This window comes from Aspergillus aculeatus (genome assembly GCF_001890905.1).
Source record: "Aspergillus aculeatus ATCC 16872 unplaced genomic scaffold ASPACscaffold_38, whole genome shotgun sequence".
Lineage (NCBI taxonomy): Eukaryota > Fungi > Ascomycota > Eurotiomycetes > Eurotiales > Aspergillaceae > Aspergillus > Aspergillus aculeatus.
Window position 1 is genome coordinate 1 of NW_017963013.1, and position 11656 is coordinate 11656.

An 11656-nucleotide genomic window follows, 5' to 3' on the forward strand; every position below is an offset into this window, starting at 1 on the left:
TTTTTTAAATCGGAGTCTTCGTCTGAAAAGATATATTATTCCTTTTATTACTAAAAAAACGGATATTACAGCAGTTATATTTATTAATTATTGTCATAGATAACCCCTGTAACTATGGCGGATTATTAATAATCTATCTACACATCCTCCGCACAACAGTCATAACGTCAATAACTCAGACCTCCTTCAGTATTTAACTCTTAGGATCTTACTAGATCTTTAAAATAGTAAGAATTAGTCTTAATATTAATAGACTACTACTATTCTATATCTAACTAATCTTTTTTTTTATAATTCTAATTCTTTTTTTTAATTATTTATAGAATACAGTATATCACCGCAATTTTTAAATTCAAACAGCAGTTTAGAATCGGAAACTTTTTTTATTATTAATAGATTATTACTTCTATTATCAGACTCTTCGGTAGAAGATCTTACTACAGTTAGAAATACTATTAGTCGACTATAAGATTATTAACAGTTATAAAAATAAATTATTAAATTATAACAGAAAATTTAATATAATAATACTAAATTAATACTGAATCAGCAACAGAAAATTTTCTCTTTTTTAAATAAATCTAAAATAAATATTAAAATTAAAGATATTCTGCAATTCGAACTTTTCTTTAATATATAAAAACGCCAGAAGTAGTTTTATAATTTAGATTATAACTTTTAAAAAGTACTATCTAAATTTTATAATAATTACTGTAAAATTTTTAAAACTATAAGCTATATAAATGCGACCTGTCGGCAGAGATAGTATTATTATTTTAAAAAACTATCTTCAGATTAAAAAAAAATATTAGTTATTTATAGTCTGTTTTTTTTAAATAGATATTTTTTCTCATCCGAAACACCGCTACTTTTAAATCTAATATAATAAGCCAGTTAGAAAGAGCTCGGCAACGAAGTGATTAAGATTTTTATAAGTTTTATATTTATTTTAATACTTTAAAATAATATTTTTTTAAAACTACTAATAAGAAATACAGCTATATTTTTTTTACAAAGCTGCTTTTCGATTTCAGCTGTTATATTAAAGAATATATATATCAGCTGCTAGAAGAGTAAGATAAGATAGTAGTTCTTATTATTTATTATTAAAATTTATATATATAATAGTAAAAATATAAATAGGAACCCGACAGGTCTAATATGTTGCAGAAACAGCTGCGGTTCTATAAGAATTCTTAATCTTCTAATTTTAAAACTGATTATTCTAATTCAGTCAGAAAAGTTTTATAATACTTTTTATATAATAGTACTGAGCATCTTGCCAACCGATATTTTTAAAAAAAAAAATCAGCTCGAATTTAAGAACTGCAAGCTAAAAAAAATAATACAGAAAAATAAAGTAGACTGAGGCCAACTCTCCTGCCTCAGCCCCGTATTATAAAGTAGAAACCGCCGATAAAATATTAATACCAGTACAGATATTCTATATTAGAGAAGTTTATACCGATGTCGATAGCTGTACAGTATACAATTTAGTTAGTATTTAGTTTATACAGCAATATTCTTTTTTAAAATTATTAAAACATCCGCCCCAGCTGGAAGCGATCAACCACACTGCCGTTACCAGCTATAGTATATTGTCATAGATAACCCCTGTAACTATGGCGGATTACCAATAGTATACCTATATATTCTTAGTATAACAGTTATAATATTAATGACTCAGATCTTTCTTAATATTTAACTTCTAAAATCTTACTAAATCTTTAAAATAGTAAAAATTAGTCTTAAGATAAATAGACTACTATTATTCTATATCTAACTAATTTATTTTTTTTATAATTCTAATTCTTTCTCTTTAATTATTTATAAAATATAATATATCACCGCGATTTTTATACTCTGATAGTAGTTCTAAATCAGAAACTTTTTTTACTACTAATAATTTATTATTTTTATTATCAGATTCTTCAGTAGAAAATCTTACTGCAGTTAGAGATACTATTAATCGGTTATAAAATTATTAATAGTTGTAAAAATAAATTACTAAACTATAACAGAAAATCTAATATAATAATATTAAATTAATACTGATTTAGCAACAGAAAATTTTTCTCTTTTTTTAAATAAATCTAAAATAAATATTAAAATTAAAAATATTCCGCAATTCGAACTTATCTTTAATATCCAAAAATACCAGAAGTAGTTTTATAATTTAGATTATAATTTTTAAAGAATACTATTTAAATTTTATAATAATTATTATAAGATTTTTAAAATTATAAGTTATATAAATACGACCTGCCGGCAGAGATAATACTATTATTTTAAAAAATTACTATCCGAATAAAAAAAATTATTAGCTATTTATAATCTATTTTTATTAAATAAATGCTTTTTTTATTTAAAATATTATTATTTTTAAATCTAATATAATAAGCCAGTTAGAGCGAGCTCGGTAGTAAAATAATTAAAATCTTTATAAATTTTATATCTATCTTAATATTTTAAAATAATATTTTTTTAAAGCTACTGAAAAAAAATATAATTATATTTTCTTTATAAAATTACTTTCTGATTTTAGCTGCTATATTAAAAAATATATATACCAACTATTTAAAAAATAAAATAAAATAATATCTCTTACTACTTATTATTAAAATCTATATATATAAAAATAAAAATATAAATAGAGACCTGACGGGTCTAATATATTTCAGAAATAGTTATAATTTAATAAAATATTTAATTTTTTTATTCTAAATCTGATTATTCTAAACTAATTAAAAAACTATTATAATATTTTTTATATAATAGTATCGAGCACCTTACCAACCGATATTTTTTTAAAAAAAAAACTATTTAAATTTAAAAATTATAAATTAAAAAAATTAATATAAAAAATAAAATAGACTGAGGCCAACTCCTCTATTTTAGTTTTATATTATAAAATAAAAACAGCCGATAAAATATTAATATTAATATAAATATCTTATATTAAAAAAATCTATACAGACATTAATAGTTGTATAGTATATAATCTAATTAGTATTAAACTTATACAGTAATATTTTTTTAAAATTTTAGAAATCTTTACTACAGCTTAAAACTTTTAATTATATTTTTATTATCAGTTATAGAATATAAGATATTTCTTTAAATATTACTAATTTAAAAAAAGTATAATAGTATTTTATCAGACTATATATTACTACTATTTAAAATACTTTAATCTTACTTTCTATAATTATTCTGTTTGATTATAAAATTTATTTATCTTTCTAAAATAGACAATAGTAGTTTAAATTTAATTAAATCTAAAAATCAAATTTTTAGAAATTTATTAAGACTTACCGAAATTATATCTGTATATATATAATTATTAAAATCTTAGAAAAACTATAGCTTTCAAATAATAATAAAAAATTAGAATATTATTAAAATAATCTTATTTTATTAAAACTAATCGAATTTACCGATATCTTTTCTTCTAATTAATCTAAAATTTTTTTTAAATACTATAATAAAAATTATATTATTAATTTTTTTAAAGATAAATTATCTCTGTTTGGGCCTATTTACCCTCTTTTAGAAAGAAAACTTTTAGTATTTAAAAATTATATTAATAAAAATACTATTAATAAAAGAATATGTTTATTTAAAAGTCCTGCAGAAGTCCCTATTCTCTTCGTATCTAAAAAAAAATAGAAGTTTACAGTTATATATAGACTATTATAAATTTAATAAAATTATAGTAAAAAATTAATATCTACTACTTTTAATTTTTAAAATTCTTAACCGCTTAGCCGAATATAAATATTTTAATAAAATTAATATTCAGAACGCCTATTATTGCATCTGTATTAAAAAAAAAACAAATAAAAAACTATATTTTATATATATTATAATTATTTTAAATATATAATCATACCGTTTGGCTTAACTAATATACCTGCTTTCTTCTAAAACTATATTTATTCTGTATTATATAATATTCTTAATATTATTTATATTATATATTTAGATAATATTCTTATTTTTTTAATAATAAGATATAAATATACCGAATATATTAAAAAAAGTATTAATACAATTATAACAAACTAATTTATATATTAAATTATTTAAATATTTTTTTTTTAGTAATAAATTAAATTTTTTAAATATATTATTTTCTCTACAGATATTATAATAAACTCTAATCGAATTAAAACTATTATTTTATAGCTGTTATCTAATATCTACTATAATATTTAAATCTTTTTAGAATTTTGTAATTTTTATTATAGATTTATTTATAATTTTTTTTACTAATACTATTCTTAACAAATCTTCTGAAGAAAAGTTAAAATAATAAAAAACTTAAAATATATTATTTATTTCTAAATAAAAAATTAGTATTTTATTAATTTATTAATATCTTTCAAACTGCCCCTCTTCTTTATTTCTTTAATTTAATTTAATCTATTTAAATTAAAACTAATATTTATAATAAAAAAAATAGCAGATATTTTAATCTAATCTAAACCAACAGAATAATATTCTATAATTACTATCTGATTAAGAAAGTTTTCAGATATAGAATTTAATTAAAGTACTCTAAATTAAAAACTTTTTATTATTATTTATTTTTTTAAATACTAATATTAATATCTCAATAGGGCTTAATATTTTATTAAGATTTTATTAAACTATATAAATTTTTAATTATTTATAAACTAATCTCAGCTTAATAAATATTAAGTATATTAGTATATAATTTTAGCTTCTTTTAATTTTATAATTAAATATAGATTAGATAAGAGCAATCCTACTGACATTCTATTTAGATTATTCAAACTAATAAAAAATTTATATAATAAAAATATTATACAGATGTTCTATAATTAATTAGTATCTATTTTAACAGTATTTAAATTCTCAGCAGTATCTAAAATTAGAAAATCTCAGTTTAAATATAATAAAATATTTTTATAAAAAAAATCTAAATCTAATATTTATATAATATTAAACAGATCTACAGATACTACCGGTACAGAATCAGCTAACTGAACTATAATTTATATAATAAATTATAAATAATCCGCCAGCGTTGCGGCTATAAAAAAAATAAATAAAACTGAAAAAATTTATAAATCTAATTATAATAATAATTTAAGGAATTTAATTAAAATTTATTAAAATTAAAATTCTAAATATTAGAAAAAAAAGAATAAGCTATCTAAATATTAAAGAATTACAACAGATAGATTATTATATTTTAAAAATAGATTTTATATATTAAAAATAAAAGGCCTGTATTAAGAGTTACTATAATAATACTATAATAATCTATTAATAAATTATTTTAAATAAAATAGAACTAAGCAACTTTTTTAGAAAAAATTTTACTAGATTAGCTTTTAAAATAATATAAAAAACTATATAATAATATATTTTATCTACTAATATTAAACTGTATTTAAATATTAATTATATAGAAAGCTTAAAAATCTATTAATTCTATTAAGACTATAAACTGAAATTACTATAGATTTTATTATAAAATTATCTAAGTTATACTATTAGAATTATTAAATAGATTTAATATTAATTATTATAAACTGTTTTATAAAAATAAACCGTTTTATATCAGTATTATATATAATTCGAATAGAAGAATTAGCTAAACTATTTTATTAGAAAATTAAGCTAAAATATAAAGCTTCTAATAAAATTATTACAGATAGAGATTTTTTATTTATTAATTAATTTTAGTCTGATTTTTATTACTAAACTAAAATTAAAAAATAATTATCGACTGCGTTTCATCTGCAAACCGACAGTTAAATAAATAAAACTAATTAAATTCTTAAATATTATTTATAATATTTTATAACTGAATATTAAGACTACTAAATAAATCTTTTAAATAAAACAGAATTTATATATAATAGTTATTTAAATACCTCTAAAAAATAATTCTCTTTAAAATCCTAATAAATTACTTATCTGAATTTAGACTTAGAATTGAGAACAATCCTATAAAAATAGAAATACTGTTAATATTAAAAAGATTAAAAAAAGCTGAATATTTTATAAAAAAAACTAAAAAAAACTAATAGAAAATAAGTAAAAATTAATTAATTTATTATAATAGCCGTCGCGGTACTCTATCTTTTAAATAAAATAATAAAATAGTTTATATTTTTAAATAAAAAGATTTAGTTAAGCTATCTACTATAAATATTAAGTTTAAAGAAACACCTCGAAAATTAATTCTAAAATTTATAGAGTTTTTTAAAATTTTAGAAGCTATAAAAAAATAAGTATTTTATCTATATCTTTCTGATAAATATATTCGGCTGTATAACATCTTTTATATTACTCTACTGAAATTTTAAAAAGTTAGAAAAAATATTTCTAAAACTTTACTAATACCAGATCTAAATAATAATAAAGAATAGAAGATAGAATAGATACTGAATAGCTTATACTACTAAAAAAACTAATTTTATTTAATAAAATAATAGAAATAGTCTTCTAAATACAACTAATAATTACTAATAAAAAACTTAGTAAATATTTAATAAAAAATTTATAAATTCTATAATCGGATTGCAGCTTTCTACTCTGTAAAATATAGATTAAATTTAATATATAATAAAAATAATAATAAAACAACTATAAAACACATACAATATATATATAAATTATAATAGAAGAAATACGAATTATTATATTATATATTTATTTTATTTATATCTATATATATAAACTACAGAAAGAATAATATTAAGAAAAGCCCGGATTGCATATATTCGACGGGGCAAAAACAGCATTACAATAGTATAAGAATATCGAAACGGTTTGTCAACAATAGTAAAATAATGTAATCGTCAACCGAGCGAGCCACGCAAGCGAGCGAGCCACCACCCCCTGAATCCTCCCACCTCTAAAAACTAAAGTAATTCAGCGGTTAATTATACTACCAAAAATGCCGAAATTATCAAAAGACTTGTTATATTAAGAGGGCCGAATCTACTTTATTTCTAAAACTATAAAAACTAATTAAATTATTTTAATTTATAAAGCTGCTGATATTTTTAATATTTCTCGCTTAATTTTTTAATACTATATAAATAGCCGTTTATTTTATTAAAAAACTTATTTTAATTTTTATAAACTTACTGTAAGAGAGAAAGAAATATTTAACAAGTAGATTCTTTTATTTAATATCTGCAGTGTATTTTTAAGAAACTCTGCAGTTTATAAAATAGCTAATATATTATTTTAAAAATATAAAAATCAGAAAAGATTAATAATTATAGAAGAAAGATAGATTACAAACTTTATTATATATTCTAAAGTTTTAAAAGATTGTTATTTTTGTTAATTAGATATTAAACAGACGAAGTATAAGAATCTACAGATTATACAGATCTGATTTAACTGTGTTCAAAAAGTTATATTAAAGTACGGAATTTTTAAAGAAAATATTTTTAATTTTAATAAAATCGGCTTTATAATAGGCCAAATTGCAACAGTCAAAGTTATTATTTAATTAAACTATTTAAAAAGATCTTTTTTTATATAATTAAATAATTGCGAATAGATGACTTTAATCGAGTATATTAACACCGCCGGCTGGATATTAAAGCCGTACTTGATTTTTAAAAAAATAAACTATATAGTAAGCTGGTATAAAGTTTTAATTCCGGGTAATTAAAGAATTAATACATCTCCAAATAGCTGAATAAATAATAAAATCAGCTTATATTAGCTTAAATATTACTTTATTTTATTAATAATTAACCGACAAATTAGTAAATACATCCTATTAATTTTTAATAGCTATAAATTGCATTTAATATCTAAATTTAATAATTTATATTATATTAATTATATTATTTCTATCTATATACCTCCTAGTTTATTACATTTCTGCCAGCCGTTAGATATCTTTTATTTTATATTTCTTAAAAAAATATATTACAGTTTGATAGAACGCCTTGCACGTGCCCGATATTTAAAGATTAATAAAAACAATTTTTTAAAGAAGTATCCAAAAGCTTATATTATAGTATTTAAAAAAGCTAATATACAGAATGCCTTTAAAATTTCAGGCTTAGTTCTGTACGATTTAAGCTAGATATTTAATAAGCTGATTTATAAAAATTTTAATAGCCGGCTAAGCAGCTAAGATTCTTAGTTAATAATCTTAAAGACGCCTGTTAATATAAATTAGTTTAAAAAGTAAGAGATAAGACTTAAACAACTGCTTAGTAGTATAGCTAATATACTAATAAAATCAGCCTTAAATTATATTTTTAAAGATACTGAGATAGTATTAAACCGGACGGTTTTATTAAAATAAAAAGTTTGAAAATTCCGCTGGGTAAATAAAAAATTAAATATTAAGAAATAATAAAAAAATAAGCAGCTTACAGACCTTAACGGTCTTACTGTTAATGAAATAAGAAAGATATTCTAATATAAATATAAAAAAATAAAGTTTTTTAAATTAAAAATTAGAATTAGTCTCGCCGCCGGGCACCTTCCAGATGCAGCGAATACAGTATTTAAGAATATATATATATAAAATATCCAAATCGAAGAACTGTATAAAAAAATATTTAAAATAATATAATTAAGGCTTCAAAATACTATATATTTGTATATAAATCAAAAATCTATATTAGTGCTGTATTTGGTGGATCTGCTGGCTCGCTCGCTTGCGTGGCTCGCTCGGTTGACAATTACGTTAATACCAACCCTACAGATCTTTAATTATCTTTATTGGAAAACCTTCTACTAACTTCTTAATAAATAGCTCCTCCGCTTTCCGTCTATTTCTATATAAATATATAATATTCTAAATTATTTTATTTAAAAATATAGATACAGCCACCGACTACAGTAAATAGCTAATATCGCCGGATAAAAAACAGAAATATTAAATATTTTTTTTAATTTAAATAGTTAAACTATAATATTCTACTACAAACCTATAATACTCCGCCGCATATTTCTATTTAAATTATTAATATATATCTATTATACTAATAATAAAACTTATAATTATAGTTTTTTTTATAATTATTAAGATATAATATTTAATATAATAAATCTTTTTTATATCGGTAAATTTACTGGTAAGAATAGCAGCAGTACGGACGACTTTTTAGTATAATAAAAGATTCTACTTTTTTTTATTTTTTAGTCTAAAAATAATTAGCCTATTTTAAAATTATAAATAAGTCGGCGGCGTCATCCAATATTACTATTACTATTTAAACTATATTTAACTTCTATATTAAAAAAATATAAAAAAACAGAAAATAAAATAGATTTAAAAAAAAACTTATTAGAATACAATTAGTTTTTTTACTATATATTATTAATACTTTACGGACGACGCAGCGTCGAAAATATAGTAGAATATAAAATTCTTACCGGCAGTTTTATTAAAATTTTTAATTAAAATATATAAATATTTTAAATATTATATAATATAAAAAAAAAGAGCTGATCAGTCAGAAGACGAAAAATTAATAATATAGATATTCTAATTTATTAATAAAACTACAGTAATCTGTTAGTGTCTTAGCAATACTAAGAAAAATATAGAATATAAATACTGTATATATACTATAAAATAAATAAATAAAAGTAGAAACAGTAAAAAAATACAAGCTTTTTAATATAAAACAAATAATAATAATAGTATTAAGAATGTTGAGGCAGATATATAAAAATATATTTATATTATTAATATTATTATTAAAAAATAATAATATTTCTAAAATAAAATAATATTAAATTATAATAATTATATCTAATTAAAACTAGTCCCGGCTGAATTCTGTCTACTATTACTGTATATATTTAAATAGAATAGCTTACCTATTAAAGCAGTAATACTATATTATTATTATACTGCTGAAAACAGCCGTATATAAAAAAAAATCTAATTATTATAAATAACTTTTATAATTATAGCAGATTATTAATAGTATATTTATATATTTTTAGTATAATAATTATAATATTAATAACTCAGATCTTTCTTAGTATTTAACTTCTAGGATCTTGCTAAATCTTCAGAATAGTAAGAATTAGTCTTGAGATGAATAGACTGCTACTATTCTATATCTAACTGACCTATTTTCTCTTTATATATATAGAATATTCTATTAGATATTACTAATTTAAGAGAAATACAACACTGTTTTATCAGATTTTATATTACTATTCTTCAGGACGCTTCTATATTGCTTTTTATAACTATTCTATTTGATTATAAGATTTACTTATTCCTATAAAATAAGCAATGGTGGTTTGAATTTAATAAAATTTATAAATTGAATCCTCGGAAGTTTATTAAAGCTTACTGAAATTATGCTTATATTTATGCTATTATTAAAGCGCCAGAGGAACTATGGCTTTCCGGAGATAATAAACTATCAGAATATTATTAAAATAGTTCTATTTTATTAAAGTTAGTCGAATTTACTGATATTTTTTTATCTAATTAATCTAAAGTACTTTCAGAGTATTATAATAAGAATTATATTATCGATTTTTTTAAAGGCGAATTATTTCTGTTTAGGCCCATCTATCTTTTTTTAAAAAGAGAACTTTCAGTACTTAAAAAATTATATTAATAAAAATACTGTAAATAGAAGAATATATTTATTTAATAGCCCTGCAGGGACTTCTATTCTTTTTGTATTTAAAAAAAGATAGAAGTCTGCAATTATGTATGGATTACTGTAGATTTAATAAAATTATAATAAAGAATTAATATCTGTTATTTTTAATTTCTGAGATTTTAGATTATCTTGCCGGATATAAATACTTCAGTAAAATTAATATTTAAAATACTTATTATTAAATTTATATTAAAAAAGAAGACGAATAGAAAACTGTGTTTTATATATATTACAGTTACTTTAAATATATAGTAATACTGTTTAGCTTAACCAATGCATCTGCTTTTTTTTTAAATTATATATATTCTGTATTGTATAATATTCTCGATATTATTTATATTATATATTTAAATAATATTTTTATTTTTTTAATAATAAGATATAAATATATTAAGTATATTAAGAAAGTACTGATACGACTACAACAAACTAATCTATATATTAAATTATTTAAATACTTTTTTTTTAATAATAAGTTAAATTTTTTAGATATATTATTTTATGTACAGGCGTTATAATAAATTCTAACTGAATTAAAACTATTATTTTATAGCTGTTATCTGTCATCTATTATAAGATTTAAATCTTTTTAGAATTTTATAATTTTTACTGTAGATTTATTTATAATTTTTCTTTATTAGCACTACCTTTAACAAATCTTCTGAAAAAAAATTAAAATAGTAAAAAGTCTGAAATATATTATTTATTTCTGAATGAAAGACTAGTGTTTCGCCGGTTTATTAATATATTTTAAACCGCTTTTCTTTTTTATTATTTTAATTTAATTTAATCTATTTGAATCGAAACCGACGCCTGTAGTAAAGAAATAGCAGATATTTTAATCTAATCTGAACTAATAAAATAATATTATATAATTACTATTTTAGTTAAGAAAGTTCTCGGGTGTAGAATTTAATTAGAGAATTCTGAATTAAGAACTTTTCGCTATTATCTACTTTTTTAAATATTAGTATTAATACTTTAATAGAACTTAGTATTTT

General features: G+C 19.3%; 2 protein-coding genes across 2 annotated transcripts; both read left to right on the forward strand.

Moving 5' to 3' along the window:
• Positions 1-7723: 7723 nt before the first annotated feature.
• ASPACDRAFT_37684 (uncharacterized protein) lies at positions 7724-8092 on the forward strand (the record flags this gene model as incomplete). Its single annotated transcript, XM_020200326.1, has 1 exon — positions 7724-8092. A coding segment is annotated over one exon (369 nt), but the record flags the coding sequence as incomplete, so codon positions are not given.
• A 2772-nt stretch (positions 8093-10864) lies between these two features.
• On the forward strand, positions 10865-11173 carry ASPACDRAFT_37683 (uncharacterized protein; the record flags this gene model as incomplete). Its single annotated transcript, XM_020200325.1, has 1 exon — positions 10865-11173. A coding segment is annotated over one exon (309 nt), but the record flags the coding sequence as incomplete, so codon positions are not given.
• Positions 11174-11656: the final 483 nt, after the last annotated feature.